At 36.0% G+C, this 18,922-nt stretch overlaps 1 protein-coding gene across 1 annotated transcript in view; it reads right to left on the bottom strand.

Annotated features, from left to right (window-relative positions):
- The window catches only part of NUP107 (nucleoporin 107), a 66,474-nt gene that overhangs the window by 8,996 nt on the left and 38,556 nt on the right, over positions 1–18,922 (bottom strand). Inside the window, exons 9-19 of the mRNA XM_074226098.1 lie at positions 14,100–14,171; positions 13,433–13,521; positions 8,030–8,108; positions 6,143–6,256; positions 5,643–5,733; positions 5,433–5,509; positions 3,430–3,489; positions 2,717–2,862; positions 2,558–2,606; positions 1,476–1,545; positions 1,000–1,118 (exon numbers count right to left, since the gene is read on the bottom strand). Coding sequence (XP_074082199.1) covers positions 1,000–1,118; positions 1,476–1,545; positions 2,558–2,606; positions 2,717–2,862; positions 3,430–3,489; positions 5,433–5,509; positions 5,643–5,733; positions 6,143–6,256; positions 8,030–8,108; positions 13,433–13,521; positions 14,100–14,171 — 966 coding nt within the window. The remainder of the gene's footprint in view (positions 1–999; positions 1,119–1,475; positions 1,546–2,557; positions 2,607–2,716; positions 2,863–3,429; positions 3,490–5,432; positions 5,510–5,642; positions 5,734–6,142; positions 6,257–8,029; positions 8,109–13,432; positions 13,522–14,099; positions 14,172–18,922) is intronic.

Genomic DNA, 18,922 nt, shown 5'->3' with positions numbered 1-18,922 from the left:
TCATCATTCAATTCACCAGGTGTTGTACAAAGAGCCCTGAACATGAACATGAGCATGAGTATAGGACCTGAATTTGATATCCAGCTCAATCACTTACCAGGGAGGCATATCAATAGGCCATTCTGGTCCTCACTTCCCTCATTTTTAAAATGGGAGGATTAGATAAGGTGACCTTTAAGGTTCCATCCAGCTCTAGATCTGTGATCCTATGACTTCATTTCCCTAAAATTTTTTCTACTCCTTTTTAGTTAATTATTTCTGCCTGTGGTCCCAATCTTCTTTAGTTCCACATCAGACTTTCCTCCAAGTCTCACCTGGTTCTCCAACACTCATTCCTTCTCTTCTGCTTCCACTTTTGTAAAGCTCCCCTTATCACAAACCTAGAGCACTGCAATCATCTCTGCTAGCTCTATCCTCCCATCCCAGCTGCCATAATTTCTTATTCACAGACATGGTCAGTCCCCAAGAGCTTCTGCCTCCTGAGTTCACTACACACTCCTTGCCTGGCATGGACAGACCTCAATCTTCTGGAGCCATATATATTTCCACCTCTTTTCCTGTTACTTTCCCCACTCTTGTTCAATAGAATTGTTTACTCTCTTGTCACCTCTTATTCTCCCAGTTCTGTGTCTTGGCTTAGGTTGGCTCCTCCACACCTCGACTAGTAAATTCTTACCTCAATTGAGGTTTCTTTCATGGAACTTTAAATGTAAAGTACTTTGAAATGTATTAAAACTGCCCATCACTACTATTATTATTAGCATTCTTATACACACAAAGCTTTGTTTTTTCACCTTTTTAAAGCAACTTCTTATAGAGTATTTGGTATCTCATCTATGTCTGAGTCTAACCTCCTACCCTAAAAGCCTCATGAAGGCAAGGACTGCTTCTTCCTGAACTTGCCCCTCCTCTGGTGCCCTACCACCCCTTCTCTACTTAGGAGACACAGAGCATCTTTACTGAATGAATAAGAAAGAGGGACTAGTCATTTCTGTTTACTTTACTCTGAATTCCCAGAGTTCGAAAAAACAAAATGAGATGGGTCATGAAGCGGAGAAGGTGTCCTGGGAGAATGTTTCTTTCTTTGAAGAGCCATTTATTAAATTCATCCATCAAACCTACAACAAATTAACCAAATATTCAACGTTAGTGGTAAAACTAAGAGAAAGGTCATAGTCATCACCAAGAACTGTCAAATGCTGTCTCATTCCTGACTGCTCCAATAATTTACTTATACAATTAACACCTTATTCATCTTTTGATATATTGCTAAAGATATGTCTTAAGTCTTTAAATCTTAATTCCACATAGTTGTATATTTTCCTGAACCCTTTAGATATAGAAGTTGCACATAGGACTAGAACACTGGGAACCAACTAGGTTGATTTTACAAAGTTTAAATGATTTGTTGAGTCATCTAGACAGTTTTCTACTCATAATAAAGAATATTATGAAAAATACAATAAAAAGCTTACCATCAATGTCACCCAAGATAAGGAATTTTTGAATGATATGATAGTGTTCTTGATTCTCTTCCAAAACTCTCTGAAAAATAATTCACATTTTCCTTTTTTTGAAAAATTTATTTTTTAAAACACTCATTCATGCAAAAACAATTTTTTAACATTCATTTAAAAACTTCTAAATTTCAAATTCTCCTTCTTCCTTTCTCCCACCCTCACCACCCCTTGGAAAGGCTAGCAATTTGATATAGGTTTTATGTATGTGTACTCAATCAATGAATTAATTACATTGCTGAACAGATATTCTAGATGAGTGAATGGTTTATGCAGAATGTGAATTTTTTTCAAGGTTATCTCCACTGATTTCTGTAACAACCTAGATCAAAAGCAAGCTGAATGACAAGGATCATCAGATAACTTAAAAATGAAAATCAGAGGACTATTAAAACAGGGAATACACAAAGTTAAAAATTCAGTTAAAAAAACACATAGACACAACTGATCCATCACAAATCTTAAAAGTAGATGTCTAGAACTGACATTTGGATTAAACTAGATAATTTTCTCTGGCAACTAGGTAGTGATATAATTGATGGAGCACTACTTTGAGAGTCAGAAAAATCATGCCTCATATGTGACTCTAAATGCATGGCCCTGGGCAAACTGCTTCACTTGCAATCTCAGTTTCCTTATCTATAAAATAAGAAATCAAATGAAACTATTTCTATAAAAGAATTCTGCAAACTTTGGAGTACAGTATACACACAACAAAGATTCTTTTGAAGGACTTCCCATTATTTATTCTGAGATTTCAATGGGAATAAAGTAAAGGAACAGGATAAAGATTAATTACAATTCCACTAAATCTAGGCTGGAGATTGGGTCAGGAGAGCTTAAAGCAAGAAGTGAAGGAGCCTGGAGAGCTGTTAAATATTCATGTTTTTGAAAGTAGTGACATGAAAATGAGGATGGGAGAAAAACTGAATTTCTGATTTCTTCCCTTCCCCAGAGTATCTATCAGCATTAGTTTTTAATTTGTTTTGTTTTTTTTAATCCCAAGGTATAGTCTAAGAAAAGTCAATTTAAATATTTACCTTTTTATCTGTAGCTTGGAGTTCTTCAAAAACTTTTTCTAAAGTCCAACTTTGAAAAAAAGAAAAATGGAGACAGGGAGAAAATGATAATAAACTTGAAGAAGACCATAAAATATACTTTAGGAAACAAAATTTATTGTAGCTACTGAAAAAACTTACTTTGCTTCCAAATATTCTCGAGGCAGCTCTTCAGTTTCATCCAATGATACAACTGAAGTCCGAACTTCCTGTTCCACCAAATTGTCCACCATCACCCTAAAGTAGGCCCACACTGTATCTTCCCAGGTTTCACAGACAGGTAGAAGCTTTATCCCCAACCCAAAAAGAAAATAATTACAAAAATACACAAAAAGTCATCTGGAATATAATTTGCCTAAAACAAAATTTCTGTCATCAAAAATATGATTTTTTATACAATGTCATGGAAAACCTAGTTTTTCCATATTATAAAAATCATCTTCTAAAAAGGGTCTACCATGCTAAGAAATTTCTTTACTGATTTCATAACTTAATATCCTTTATATATCACTTCAAATAGCTAATTTAATAACTCCTAAGATAGGAAAAAATACATAAAATCTAAATAGGCACCATGCATTTAGTTTCTGAATATTAATTATTGGTAATAGTAAACAATCTGGTATTACTCTTCAGTAATACAATCAAACAGGGGAATTGCTTATTATATGACTGTGATAAGATAACCAGTAAGATACCAGAGTAGTCTACTTATATCCCTTATTTTTCCACTCATTTATAATATAGTCTAAATTTATAAGATGAATTATGTATGGATTACAAGAGAATCTTATTTACACAAATTTGATCAATGGAAAAACAATGCAAATTAATAACTAAAAAGTCTTACATACTTGCTTGAGATTCCCACTTAAGGCAGCATAGATTGCTCTCTCATATTTATTAAACATCTCCTAAAACATAATGAACACAAATTTAAATGAGTCAATTTCTACTAATTTGTTTCCTTAGGACCAAACTAGAATTTTATATATTTTCTGACACTGATCTTTATTTAATAGTTTCCAAATAGCATTTCTATCAGAGTAATTGTCTGGTGGAAAAACCAACATTGGAAATTCGAGTAAACATAAAATCTAAATTTGAAAGCAAGGTAGTGATTTGTGAATCATTTATTCAGATTATCACTCAAAATTCTGTACACAAAATTATTAACATTTAAATATAAAATATGAATTTCTGTAGAAATGTATTAAACATAACCTCAACACTGGGCTATATTTTTTTGAAACATGAAACAAGAGTGACATATTAAAGACTTCTTACTTGGCATCTAATCTTATGTGTCATAAAACTAACACATTCTTTTCCCCAATTCCCAGCCTTTATTCTCTGCCCCTACTTTCCCATTTCTAAGAAGGGAAGCATCATTCTCCTAGACATCCAGATTTGAAATCTGTCCTATATGCCTCTCAAGTCAATTACTAAGTCCTGTCAATCCTTCCCTACCAAAGTCTCTTATTGAATTACCAATTACTTCTAATCTTTTTCCCTCAATTCTCTAGATTAATCTTAAAATCCTTGCATTTTAGTACCCTCCTCACTGAAACCCAAACTTACGACATAGTTTACACAGCTCATTTCCAGGCATCCTGACCTTTCCAGTCTTCTTCCCTTACACATTTAAGTTTCTTCTTAAGGTAAAAATGCTTTGCATGCTCCTAATCTCCTTCTATGTTTCTGGTGCTCTTCCTGCCTGGAATGCTTTCCTTCATTCCTCTGGCCTATCCAAATACTATTAAGACCCAGTTCAAGTCTGTTGTTCTTTAAAAGGCCTTCTTTGGCATATACTCAAGTTAGCAATATTTGCTCTTTCTTCTAAACTCATGGCAGATTTATTTTTTACAACACATTTAGAAATTCATTGTGCACTATCCTGGTTTCATCTACTAGATTAAAAAGTCCATTAGGGTAAGAAACATTTTATTTTTTCTATATTTCCCACTGTACTGAACACAACACCTTGTACATAACAGAACCTTTAAAGTATCAAAATTTTATCTTTTGGATGAAATCAGTCTTTTTCATGGTAATTTTGTATTGAGTTTTAACTCTCCAACTAGTTTATACTTTGTCTCCATCTCCTTTTCCTGCCCAGATATTAGGGAAAACTCCATGGAGCTGGTGGCTGGTGGCATTTGAATGAACAAGAATTCAATAGGTGAAGAAAGGAAGAGAAGGCATCAGAAACACAAGTGCATACAAGGAGGGGAGGGGAAATATATGAAATAAGGCTTGAAAAGGGGAAGTTTACTTGGCTAATGAGGGTCAAAGAACACCAGGTAAAGGAAATGAACTTGCCTCTATGGGCAATAAGGAACCTCTTAAGATATGTGAGTAGAGGAATGACAAGAGTAGAACTATATAGCAAAAAATACCATTCATATTTAATATTAACTATTCATAGTAAAAATACTCTTTTAGCAATGATATAATTAAGGAAGCAGATTGGAGGCAAAAAGTTTAATGATAAGACTGTTGAACAGTTCATGTAAGTGGTGAGGGCCTGTTCTACAATGATGGCAATGGACCAGAGAAATGACAAATATGAAGAAGGCAGTAGAAAGGATAATACTGATAGAGCTTGGCAACTGACCGACTACGAGAAATGAAGAATTAGACATACTTCTAGTTCTAAAACATGGGAAACTATGAATGGTGAAAAAAACAGGAAAAAGTGAAAGTGTAACACTTCCACACAGTATGTATTCCATGAACATCCATTGATTACATTTTTAACATCTCCCAAAAAAACCTTATTAACAATATGACAAGAGAAGCAGGGCACAGTATTTAAAAAGCTGCAATAATTACAAGTAGTCTGATTATATCTTACATCTTCTGCCATTCTCCAACAGCTTATTTTCCAAATGCATCTATATGGATTCCCTTCCACTGGTTCTATTTCTGTTCCTAGAACAAAACAGAAAGGCAAGACAACTGGAATATAATTTATAATACTAAATCTTTCCCTCAGACACCACCAGCAGCTTACACAAAAGCTACATCTCTTAGACATAGACCCTTGTGAAATCCTTGACAATACCTCCATTGATGTTAGGGTCGTGATATAATTTCCACCCTTCAAGTGTTGCAGCTCTCCATGCTTGACCACAACGTTTACAAAGACGCTGTGCCTTTAAAAACAAGAAAAATAGCCAGTAAAAAGAAAAGGATTCTTTTTCTTTTAAGTATTTAAAAAGGTATAAAAAAAAGTTAGCAATAATCATTATACAATATGTTATGTAACATGCCACAATTACAGGTATCTATTCAAAGAACACAAAAAAGGAAAAACCATACAACAATAGTGAAGCTTCAGGGTGACATTTGAGGCTCCTAGACTAGACTTTTTTCCCTCTTCCTGGGAGAGCCATCAGTGGAATCAGTCACCAGAGGCTCAGTCCAAGATTTAAACAGTCATCAGATATGCCACCTAACCCAATACATAATTAATATCCTATCTAAATAATCTTAAAAATCACAAGGCAGAGCATAAAAAAAGGAAGGAAATAGTGGACAAGTGAAGGGTTTTCTCTGGTTCACCTCTTCTGTCATCCCAGAACGGATAAGAGTGAAAAGGTATTTGAGTAATCTGTTATCATCTTCCCGATCCAAATCATCAAGTGGCAATTTCTGTCTTATAGGTGCATCAGGGTCCTGTAACAAAATTTAAGCTAGTGAAAATTCATCACAGTCAATTCATCTTTATAACAATGGTGGCAGAAGCTATTCTAGAAGCATCTAAATAAAAACAACTTTTCATAATACTGTTTGAAAAGAGGGGTGAGGGAAGAGAGGAAGTAAATCAATAGCCCACAGTGACCAAGTCCTTTATAAAGAACTTTTCTCACAACAATCCAATGAGGTAGATAATGAAGGAATTGCTATTTCTATTTTTACCACTGAAAGGTCAAATACTGAAGCTGAAACTTACCTACTCTGGCCACATATGAAAAGACAGGACTCACTGGAAAAGACTGATGATGGGAAAGATTGAAAGAAAGGGGACAGCAGAGGATGAGATAGATAAAGTCATGGAGACAATGAAAGTCAAACTGGACAGACTTTGAAAGATAGTAGAGAAGAGAAAGTCCATGGGGTCACAAAAAGTTAGACTCTTCTGAATGTCAGAACAATAACAATAAAAAAAAAGTTCAAAAAGGTTAAATAGTTAGTCTACAACTATAACTGCAGAGTTAGAACCAAAATATAGGTTCAGTGCTCTTTCTGCTATATCCCAGTGAGGAGACACACAATCCTCCTTAATCAGGGTGTGATGGTGACACAGCTGTCACTGTCCAAGAGGTTCCCTGAGGGGCAGGCCAAGAATTCGGGCAGGGAGGGGACTCTAGTGGTTGAGCTGTCAATGACCACAAGAGTAGGTTGGAAAAGGTGAGGGGAGCAAGGCCTATTCTGATGTGGCAGTCACACAGCTCAGACCCGGTTATGGGCAAATTCTCAGTAATTTTTCTTCCAAAGATATTTAGCTACATGCCAGAACATAATTTCCCCATTGTTAAGTATTTATTTTAAAAAACTGCATAATGAAAGATGTCACCAACCCAATAAATTTTTAAAACTGTATTACTGTTCTTCATCAGAATCCTTCCCTGGATCTAGGACCACATATTTAAATGTTTCTGATTTTGAGGCTAGAGAAGCTACAGTACAGTATGCGATCTGTGTGCTAATTTACAACTGAAAAAATTACAGTAGAAATTACAAAAGAAAGGGAACAATTTTCAGTTTGTCAGCTAACACCAAGGGTACAATCTTAATCTGAGTTGGCTGAGTTGAAATAGAATGCTATCTATAAAAGAATCTACAGTATGGTCATGAGGGAAAGAAAAGATAGTAACAGAAAAGGAGAAAGCACGGTTTTCAATTAGTTCTATAAGACAAAAGAAGTAAATGAGCAAGAGAAGACGAAAATGAACATATATTAACATGGGATGCCTTCTTTTCTCCATAAACAATGGCTCTTTTTCCTTTTGTTATAATTAAGGTCAGGGGTGGCTAGGTGGCGCAGTGGATAGAGCACCGGCCCTGGAGTCAGGAGTACCTGGGTTCAAATCCAGTCTCAAGACACTTGATAATTACCTAGCTGTGTGGCCTTGGGCAAGCCACTTAACCCCATTGCCTTGCAAAAAAAAAGAAGAAAGTATAATTAAGGTCCTATTCTTCCCAAATACTAACCTTGCTACTTACTCCTCTCTGAAATGTTTAAAACTCTATTTAAACAAGAAATGTTTTACAATTCTTGCAATGTATAGTACAAAATCAAATTAAGAAGCTATCATTTTTTATTATGCTCAAATTAAAAAGCAAACTAAATTCAAGGAATCTACAGAGCTGGGAAAAACACTATCAATCCCCAAAACATCTATCAAATTTATTTTTATAGCAGTCTTTCTTTCAGGCAACACTTACTAATTCAGTAACGAGAGGACGACCACTTCCAATATATACCATTGATTGCCGCTGTTTTAAGATATGCAGAGTGTTTTCCCTGAAAGTAAAAGCATGTCACACTTTAAATCTTTTTTAGATATCTAATTTTTTGTAATGTTGAAGTACCATGTCACTATAAACTTTCAAAAACCTTGAACTAAAAAGTTATTTTACCTTTTATCAATATTTTGTTGAAAATGTGAATTAAATTCTTAACATCTGTAAATCATGTGCTTTACCTTTCACATTTATACATAAAGGTGCTCCATGAAAGTTCCACTCTAAGGGACTATCATATTGTGGAGATGACCACGGGTTCAGGGGTTTTAGGCCATGAAAGACAGGCTTGACACAGAGTCCTGGCAATGGACTGTGCCTGCTGCCTGCGTGCCAGCCGAGCAGAATATGGAAAACTGATCACCAAAGGGACAGTCACTAGTTTATCAATTTTTTTGCCAGACCAACCCAGGATCCAAAAGGAAAAAAAAATACAAAAAGAGTGACAAAGAATTGGAAATTGGGGGAATATCCATGGATTGAGAAATGGCTAAACAAATTGAGGTATATCAATGTGGTGACATACTATTGTTCTATAGGAAATCATTAACAAGCAAACTTCAGAAAAGTATGGAAAGACTATAAACTGCTGCAGAGTGAAGTGAGCAGAACCAGGAAGAACCTTGGACTTAACATTAACATCAACACTGTGTGATGGTCAACCATGATAACTTGATTTCTCCACAGCAGTACAGTGATCAAGGATGGAGAGCACCATCCACATCAGAGAAAGAATTGTGGAGTATGGATACTGACCAAAAGTATACTAGTTTCCATTTTAAAATTTGTTTTATGTTTTGATTTTTTCCTTTTTTGTTCTGGCTTTTCTTTCACAACATGACCAATATGGAAATATATTTAACCTATTATCAGATTACTTTCTGTCAAGGGGAGGGGAGAGGAAAGAGAAAAATGTGGAACTCAAAATCTTTCAAAAAAAAATAAACGAAGGTTGAAATGTATCTTTGCATGCAGTTGGAAAAAATAAATAAGTTTATAAAAAAATACAAAATGGGTTTCCATACTGTCTAGTAAACTTCCATTGTTTGTAGAGATAGTGGCAGATGGTAGAAAAGGGAGCACAGGAGTGCTAAGAATCACAGATTTTAGACAATCTAGAGCAGCTGACACTATAGGCAAATGATCCCTTTGCAATTACCAACAAATGGTCAAACCATTAGGACAAGGGAATCATATTAATCTTGAAAATCTTGCTACAAATTTATTCAGAAATTGCAGTTAAGGGGCGGCTAGGTGGCGCAGTGGATAGAGCACCAACCCTGGAGTCAGGAGTACCTGAGTTCAAATCTGACTTCAGACACTTAATAATTACCTAGCTATGTGGCCTTCGGCAAGCCACTTAACACCATTTGCCTTGCAAAAACCTAAAACAAACAAACAAACAAATTGCAATTAAGTAGAAGGAAGGCTCAGAGTCTCCCTGGAGTGATAAAGTTAACAAAATTTGTTTCATTATGTACCTAAAAGCAACAAAAAATATTTCATGGAACACTTCAGTTTTTGTTCCCTTGCATGATAAGCTTTATTTGCTTTCTAGCAAAAAACAACACAAACTACAGCTTTTGTGCATCAATGTCAATTGCAAAGAATGAAGAGGTAGAGAAATTCTTTTTTTTTTTAGGTTTTTGCAAGGCAAATGGGGTTAAGTGGCTTGCCCAAGGCCACACAGCTAGGTAATTATTAAGTGTCTGAGACCGGATTTGAACCCAGGTACTCCTGACTCCAAGGCCGGTGCTCTATCCACTGCCACCTAGCCACCCCAAGGTAGAGAAATTCTAAAAAGAACCTGATACAATCCTCTAGTAAGAATTAATATAAACTTTAACAATTGGTGCCATCAATGTCAAGATGTGAATGGGGAAAATTGAGGACCTGAGTTCAAATCTGAAATTATTACCTAGTTGTATGACCTTCAGCAAGTCATTTAACCCCACTGTCTTGCAAAACAAACAAACAAAAAAAAGGACAAACACCATACTGGATTTCCATCTCGGTTGTCTTTAGTCAAGCCACTAACTTATTAGAGTAAAACCAGGACATCAGAAAAAATAAAGATAAGCTTTGAGAAGCAAGAAGGGACACTGCTACAGAAACGCATCTAATGCAAAGCAAGTCAAAAAAAAAAAAGGAGACCAAAAGAGCCTAAAACTGCCTCAGTCCCAAAACCTTCATCTCTTTGCTAAGCAGAAAAATGGCAACCAATAAACTCAATTTATGGAGCCTTGTGGAGTAGGATAAACAAAGATTACAAACAGAATCATCCCATAAAAAGGCAAAAAAATAGGTCAGGAGAAAATAAGTTTGCAGAAAGGTTTAAATAAGATCTACTAAATGTGCCAGATCCTCTAATTCTAAACCTAAATTCATTTCTGACCCCAACCTGGTCCCCCAACTCTGAGTCTTAAGATTCTAATCCTAGCCTTCTCCTCTGTCTGAAATTCTAATCCTAACCTTCAAACAACTAACCCTAAATTTATCTCAAAAGAATTTAAAACTGAAATTGGAAGAAAACAAACAAAAAAAGGAAAAGTTTGCCAAGATTATATAAAAAAACCTGTTTTTCTCTATCAATGGCAGTGGAGCCATCCCTTATAAAGTATAATATCAGTCCCCATTGCACTTAAAAGGAAGCAGAAATAGCAAGGTAAGTAAAGATAGAAAAAGCGATTGGCTCCTGAAATGAACAGATGAAGAGGAGATCTGTGCTAGAGATTACACAATTTGAGGTTATAGAAGGATTCATTCTTAAGCTATCTGAAAGGGGAAAAGATATTCAACAAATGGAAAAATAGTTACATATGTCATTACTCTAAAAGGAAGATGATTAAGACCTCAATAACTACTCTAAAACAATTTAGCATATCTGTGATGAAAATGAGAAAAGGTAGGCTTTCACAAATAGTATTCCACTGCAATCCAAATCTTCAGTCCTGTTTTTTAAATTAATCTTAATTCTGATTTTTTTATTTTAAAGTCAAAATCCTTACACCAATCTTCAAAAGAAAACCATGCAGGATAATTAAAAATGTTTTAGTCTTTCAATTATGATTTACAAAAGGGGCAGAAAACAGCTTTCTCCTCATGTCACCAAGTCTTATTCTATTAGTCAGCTTTGCTTTTAGTCTCAAGTAGGTATCTTGCCCACTTCTGAATAATTCAGGGATGAGAAGTAAGAGGACCACAAGTAATGTACCAATGAGAAACTGGCCTACTATTTGATGGCAATGTTTAAAAAACAGGATTGAGGGGTGGCTAGGTGGTGCAGTGGATAGAGCACAGGCCCTGGAGTCAGGAGGACCTGAGTTCAAATCTGACCTCAGCCACTGACCATGGGCAACTTAACCCCACTGTCTTGCAAAAAAATAAAAAATAAAGAACAAGATTGAGTTCAGCAGCCCTATATGTTTTGAAAGGCACAAAGAATTATGAGATACTCCTTTGTTGATAACATTAAAAAAAAAACTGATGCAAGGAGAGGCAACTACTCAGAACCTTGAGGCAAAGAACCTCCAGTCAATAAAGCTGATTTCTCGGAATAATAATAAATTTGACCACTTCAATAAAATAAAAATACATAAGCAAGTATTTATTAAAGAGATGCTCATTAATGTCCTACAAGTCACTAAAGAATGCAAATTTATAGAAGTAATGTCCTAATTAGGAATAGGTCAGACAAAACTGCAAAGTTACAGACTTTATTTTTCATGAATGAAGTCTTAAAAACCCAGAAAATGAACTACCAAAGCAACCTCTGAATTCTATAAAAATCAAAGGCAACCTGATTTTTAAACTTTTTGTCTTTTTTTAAAAAATCAAGTCATCTTTTATTCAAGAGCTCCTTGGCTTATGGTATATTAACAGGTATTAGGGCTCAAGAATGTGAGAAAAAGTAGTCAAATGTGACAAATCATTGGAGATGTGCTGGAGGGACTTTACCAGAAAGCTAAAATATAAACTATTGAGAAAGAAGAGCAAAGGAAGAAGACCACTACATGGTATATTGTACTTGCTATCCTTAGGAAAGTGGTTATTACCATTATATTAAAAATAGGAAGATGATAAAAGAATGTTCTCCACCTACTGTCAGAAAGGTGATAGACTAAATAATCAGAATGAGATATTTCTTGACATAGGCAATGTAGGAATTTGTCTTGCTTGACTATGCATATTTGATTGCTCCCTGTTGTTCCCCTCTCTCCCCATATACAATACATTGTAGAAGAAGTGGAAAGGAGAAAATGCTCAATTGAAAAAAATTTTTAATTAAAAAAAGTGGCCTTCATTCGAAGAGGTTATTTCACTTACAAAGTTTATAAGGGGGAAAAACAGTCAGAAAAAACTTAAGCAATTTTTATTAATTGGACTTTTATAGAATCCCATACAGAACTTAATTTTTTATGGTATATTAACAAATAGTCTTTTCAAAAATATTTAACAAATATCATGGTTCTAGACACCTGGGCAATGGCCATGCTAAATAATCTCAAAATAGCAATTATTATTAAGTTAATAACAATAATGTTAAATATCTTGCTCCTTCCACAACAGTTTTATTCTGATGCCTTACCAAGAAATAAGGTCCTTGAAACTAAACCAGCTGACTGTAAGCTCTGGCAAGTCCTACACTATAAAGATAGACAGGTTTCAACTAAGAGCTCCGGAGGACCAATCAGTGAAATCTCGAGAGATTCACTAAAAAGTGTGCTCTTGCTCTCTCTCTCTCTCTCTCTCTCTCTCTCTCTCTCTCTCTCTCTCTCTCTCTCTCCCCCCTCCCTCCCTCCCTCCCTCCCTCCCTCTCAGCTGGGGTTAGTCTGGAAAAGGGGGCCCACATATGAAGGTAATTTGCTTAAGCTAAGCAGTTGTGTATCCTTCTTCAATAAATGAAGGATTTCTGGTTTCTTCCATATAGGTACTCCATCTGCTAAAGCAGACCTCCATCTCTCAGTAGGAGGTTTTCAAGCACTGCTCAAGATGAAAAAATAAATGGTTGAGTGGATAGGGTTCTAGACTTAGAGTCAGAAAGACTCAACTTCCCCACACACTTACGAGCTATGTGAACCTGGGACTTATCCCTACTGGCCTTAATTACTCATCTATAAAAGAGATGGAAGAGGAAATGGCAAACAACTGTGGTATTTCTGTCAAGAAAATCAGAGTCAGACATGAATGAAAACTATCACAAGACTGGATTGTAAAGCTCCCTGGGGGATCTGACAAATCTCTGTATTTCCTCCAGCACCCTGCATAATACTACACATGTAGAAGGTACTTAGTAAATATTGAATGAAATGTTAAGTGACTTACCAATAGACTGATTTTGCATAAAACTCGATGTTTTCTGAGAAATCTCCAATGTCATCCTTGGCAATACTCTCTAACCAATCTACCACCAACTGGAAAAGTAAATTATCCTATTAATCACAATTTCTGTGCTTTGTGAAGTAGGCTTTCTAACAAAAATATGGTAAAAACATTTTAATTTCCTTCCAATTTATCTAGACATGTCAAATGACCATGGGTGGTTTTCTCAAGTATTTGTCTTTGGCTATGCCAGCAGAAAAGTGTATACTCTTCAATAATATAAATTATAATGGATTTTTAAAGGACTTAAATTCAATTTAATTAATTTAATTTCTAGAAGGACTTCTGGAAGAAACAAGACCTTTCGCCTCTACCACATTAAGAAACCTGGGAGATCATATTACAAACACGGAGCAAACTAGGTTATTTCTCATAACTTCAATAAAATCAATTAAATGTATCCAGAGGAAGAATACAGTGTAAAAACTTTAACCTTATACATGTTGTTTGTGAAAGTAAAGGAACTGCAAACTACTTTATTTTATTTTTTTTTGCAAGGCAAATGGGGTTAAGTGGCTTGCCCAAGGCCACACTGCTAGGTTATTTATTTGCAAACTATTTTAAAAGAATTCTTTCCTATATTTTAAAAGATTAAAGTCACATCTCATACCTGGCTTTGTCGAATGAGTGAATCTTGCTGAAATAGTGTATCCACAACAGTCTTTTCACTGGCATTTAGAGACTATTTAAAAACAAACATTTACATTAAAATAAAAACAAAAACAAAAACAACCAGAAAGAAGAATAAACAACAAAGAAAATTTGTGAGTAGGGAAGAAGCATCTTCAATAATTTCCTCTATAGGGAGACCTAAACATTTCATAAAATGACAAATTCATGTTTGTAGTTTCTTCTTGTAAAAATGGTAGGAAAGGGGTGGCTAGGTGGTGCAGTGGATAGAGCACCGGCCCGGGAGTCAGGAGTACCTGAGTTCAAATCTGTCCTCAGACACTTAATTACCTAGCTGTGTGGCCTTGGGCAAGCCACTTAACCCCATTTGCCTTGCTAAAAATACCTGGGAAAAAAAAAGGAAAAATGGTAGGAATAAGGACAGGTGAGAGAACTCTACTCTACTGCACCAGAATGAGTGTGGAGTGAGGAGCACCTGCCTCAGAGCAGCCCTGCGGCAAGGACCTGCTGCAGGAATCTGGGGGAAACTAGCCTGCACCTCCAGAGCACAGCCCACAGACAATAAGGGGGTCAGGGGAGACTGCAGAAATCTCTCTGCTTTCCCTGGGGCAAGACTCTGCTGTTGGCCCACACTCAGATCCAGGTTGCAATTTGGCCTGCCACACTAAGATAGCAGGGACCCTCCCCACAGCTACAGGGCAGAGGGGAGTGCTGTGGTCATCTACATATCAAAAGCACAGGCAAGAGAGCATAAGACCTTGGAGGAATAAAGGTCCCAGAGGGGTGGCCCAAAAAAACTCCCAAAGCGGGTGTCCCAATAATACTCAAAAACTCAGGAAGCACCCCAAAACCAGACACAGGTTAGAGAAATGAGTAAACAGAGAAAGAGGAGGAACACCAATGAGAAATTCTTTGTCTACGATCCCAAGAAGGATCAAAATAATCAATCTGAAGATGAGGAAGAACAAGCTCCTGCATCTAAAGACTCCAAGGAAAACAGAAGTTAGGCTCAGGCTACGACAGAGCTCAAAAAAGATTTTGAAAATCAAGTAAGGGAGATAGAAGAAAAACTGGGAGAAGAAATGAGAGAAATGCAGGAAAAACATGAAAAAGAAGTCAGCAGCTTAGTTAAGGAGATCCAAAAAAATGCTAAAGAAAATAACATGTTAAAAACCAGCATAGGTCAAATGGATAAAACAGAAAATTTATTGAGGAGAAGAATGCTTTAAAGCAGAATTGGCCAGATGGAAAAGGAGATAAGCAAGCTCTCTGAGGAAAACAAATCCTTCAGATGTAGAATGGAGCTAAAGGAAGCTGATGAATTTAGAAAAAGTTAAGACACAATACTTCAACACCAAAAGAATGAAAAATTAGAAGAAAATGTGAAACATCTCATTGAAAAAAATAACTGATCTGGAAAAAAGATTCAGGAAAGAAAATTTAAAAATTATAGGAATATCTAAAAGTCATGATAAGGAAAAGAGCCTTGACATCATTTTCAAAGAATTACTCCAGGAAAATTGCCCTGATATCCTAGAAGCAGAGGGCAAAATAGAAATTGAGAGAATCCACCGATCTCCCCCAGAAAGAGATCCAAAAACAACAACCCCCAGGAATATTATAGCCAAGTTACAGAACTCCCAAGTCAAAGAGAAAATATTACAAGCAGCCAGAAGGACACAATTCAAATATCGTGGAGCTGCAGTCAGGATCACACAGGACTTAGCAGCAAATACATTAAGGGCTCATAGGGCTTGGAATATAATATTCCAGAAGGCAGAAGAGCTTAGAATGCAACTGAGAATCAACTACCTAGCAAAATTGAACATCCTCTTCCAGGGGAAAAGATGGGCTTTTCAATGAACCAGAGGAATTTCAAATCCTGTTGAAACAACCAGAGCTGAACAGAAAGTCTAACTTTCAAATACAGGACTCAGGTGAAGCATAAAGAACAGAGGAGAAGGGTAAAATATGAGAGACTTAACGATAATGAACTGCATGTATTTCTGCATAGAAAAATGATACTGATAATATGAAACTTCTCATTTAATAAAGCAGGTAGAAGGAGATTTTATAGATTAAGCACAGGAGAGAGATGAATTTGAAGATATAATATATTGTAAGGATGGAGTCAATGGTTAAAAGGGAAGTGCATTGGGAGCAAGAGAACGAGAAATGGAATAGGCTAAGATATTTTGTATAAAAGATTTTTTGTTTACAATGAGTTTTTGCAACGATATGGAAGGGGGGAAGGTGAGGGGGAATGAGGGAACCTTCATGCTTATCAGAAATGGCTCAGAGAGGAAACAGCATACACACTCAATAGGGTATAGACATCTAAAGTAAAAAGGAGGGGATATGGGTGATAGAGGAAAGGGTAGATCATAGGAAAGAATAGTCAGATATAACACATTTTCTTTTTTATATCTTACAAGGGGCTGGGATTGGGTGGCCTGTCTAGGACCATGGGGCAGGTGGTTGCCAGGTCTCAGGGGTGGTATGTGAGCTTGGGGCCTCTTGGCCCCAGGACCAGTGATCAGTCTGCTGTGCTACTCAGTTACCCTACAGCACATTTTAGAAGAGGGAGAGTAAAAGGAGAGAGAAAATATAATATATAGTAGTGGGGAGGAAAGGACAAAGGGAATTACAATCAGTAACAGTGGAAAAATATGGAAGTAACTTTCATGATGGACTTATCATAAAGAATATGATACACCTGAGACAGAGCTGATGGTATCAGAACACAAACTGAAACACATTTTTTCTCTTTATTTCTCATCAGGGTCTACATTTCTTGGCAGAAGGGGGTATTATGTTTACTCTTAAACAAGAATATTTTAGTAATGTATAAAAAAATCACTTGTACAAAAATATCCATAGCAGCTCTGTTCATGGTGGCAAAGAAATGGAAATTAAGTAAAGGTCCTTCAATTGGGGAATATCTTAGCAAAATGTGATATATGTATGTCATTGAACACTATTGTTCTATTAGAAGCCAGGAGGGATGGGAATTCAGGGAAGCCCAGAAAGATTTGTATGGATGCTGAGAGAGCAAGATGAGCAGAACCAGAGGAACATTGTGCACCCTAGCAGCAACATGGGGCTGATGACCAACCTTGATGGACTTGCTCATTCCATTAGTACAACAATCAGACACAATATTTTATTTTTCTTCCTTAAGGATATGATTTCTCTCTCATCACATTCAATTTAGATCACTGTATACCATAAAAACAATGTAAAGACTAACAGACTGCCTTCTGTGGGGGGAGGGAAGCAAGATTGGGGAAAAATTGCAAAAAATTTAAAATAAAAAAAATAAAGATACTGGGCACAGTAAAAAAAAATGTTAGGAATACATCTCACTATTAAATTCACTTGTACCTACTCAATAAATATTTATAAATATTTATTAATTACCTACTTTGTATGGCTAAGCACTGGGTATAAAAAGTTTAAAAAATTAAATAGATCCTGCTTAAAGGAGCTTACATTCTATCAAAGGTGATAAATATGACAGATATGTATGAACAGAATACCTAAACCACAAGGTAATGGGAAGGGGAGTACTAAAAGCTGGGGGAATAGGCTGGAAATCACCTTCATGAAGAAGGTGACACCTGAGTCCACTTCTGCAGGAAACACAAAATTCTATCAGGTCAGTGAGACTGGAAATAAGACACAAAGACATGGTGCTAAGAGATGAGTACTGTGCTTGAAGAAAAAGAGTGAAAGGCTAATGTGGTTGTGACCGAACCATAGAGTATGGGAAGGGGAATGATGTTTGCGTAGATTGAGGCCATGTTGTGAAGGGCACCAACCAATTTGCTCACTGATCTGTAACGGGCACAGAGAGTCACTGGTTACTAAGTAGGGAAGTAACCTGGTCAGACCTGATCTTTTAGAAAATTAGTTTAGCAATTATATTAAAGAATGGAGAGACTTGAGAAGGAAACAAACAGGAAGTTATTGCAAAGGCCTAGGAGAGAGGTGACAGGGAGCTGAACTAGAATAATGGCTGTGTGAGCAGAAAGAAGATTGATGACAAGTTTTCACAACTAATTGAATACATGGAATGAGGGAGAAAGAGTTGAAGATAAAACCAAGTTGTGAATGCAAGTAATGAAAAGAATGACAGTGCCTTTGGTAAAAAAACAAGAGTTCAGAAAATGAATGAGTTTGGGAAGAAAGATGAACTTTCAGACATGGTAAATGACATTCAATTTGAATAATCAGAGATGTACAACTAGAGCTAAGGAAGGGAACCTAGAGTTCTCTCATAGTTATGAGTGAAAGACACAGAATAAAATAAAATGAATAGATATAACAGATACATATAAAAATGTCATTTATAGAGATAAAAATTAAACCAATGGAAGACAACAGGGAAAGAAAGACTGGATTTTTCTTGAATTATGTCCTTATTTTTAAGACTTTCCCCCAGAATTAATTTTTGTTTAAAGAAAAAAATTCTATACCAGAACTGTATGCAGCTCTAATACATATGAGAAAATTAAAAGCAAATATCTTTACACTGATGATCTTTTATTGTCATTCCCCTTTCCAAATATTAAACTTTGCAACAGATGGCATTTTATGACAGAAAAGATCAAATATTCTTAACTGACTTTATTGAATTTTTTAAGATCATAGTGACAGATAGGACTTCAGATTCCAATCCCCTCATTTTACAAATGAGAAAATTAAAAACCAGGGAGGCTAAATTATGATCCCAAAGCTAAATGGGTATTCATAATTAGAAGTAAAAATGGAACCCAGGTCCTCAAACTCCAGGGTTCCTGT

Source organism: Macrotis lagotis, chromosome 2 (genome assembly GCF_037893015.1).
Source record: "Macrotis lagotis isolate mMagLag1 chromosome 2, bilby.v1.9.chrom.fasta, whole genome shotgun sequence".
Classification (NCBI taxonomy): domain Eukaryota; kingdom Metazoa; phylum Chordata; class Mammalia; order Peramelemorphia; family Peramelidae; genus Macrotis; species Macrotis lagotis.
This window is presented reverse-complemented; position numbering and strand designations above follow the sequence as displayed.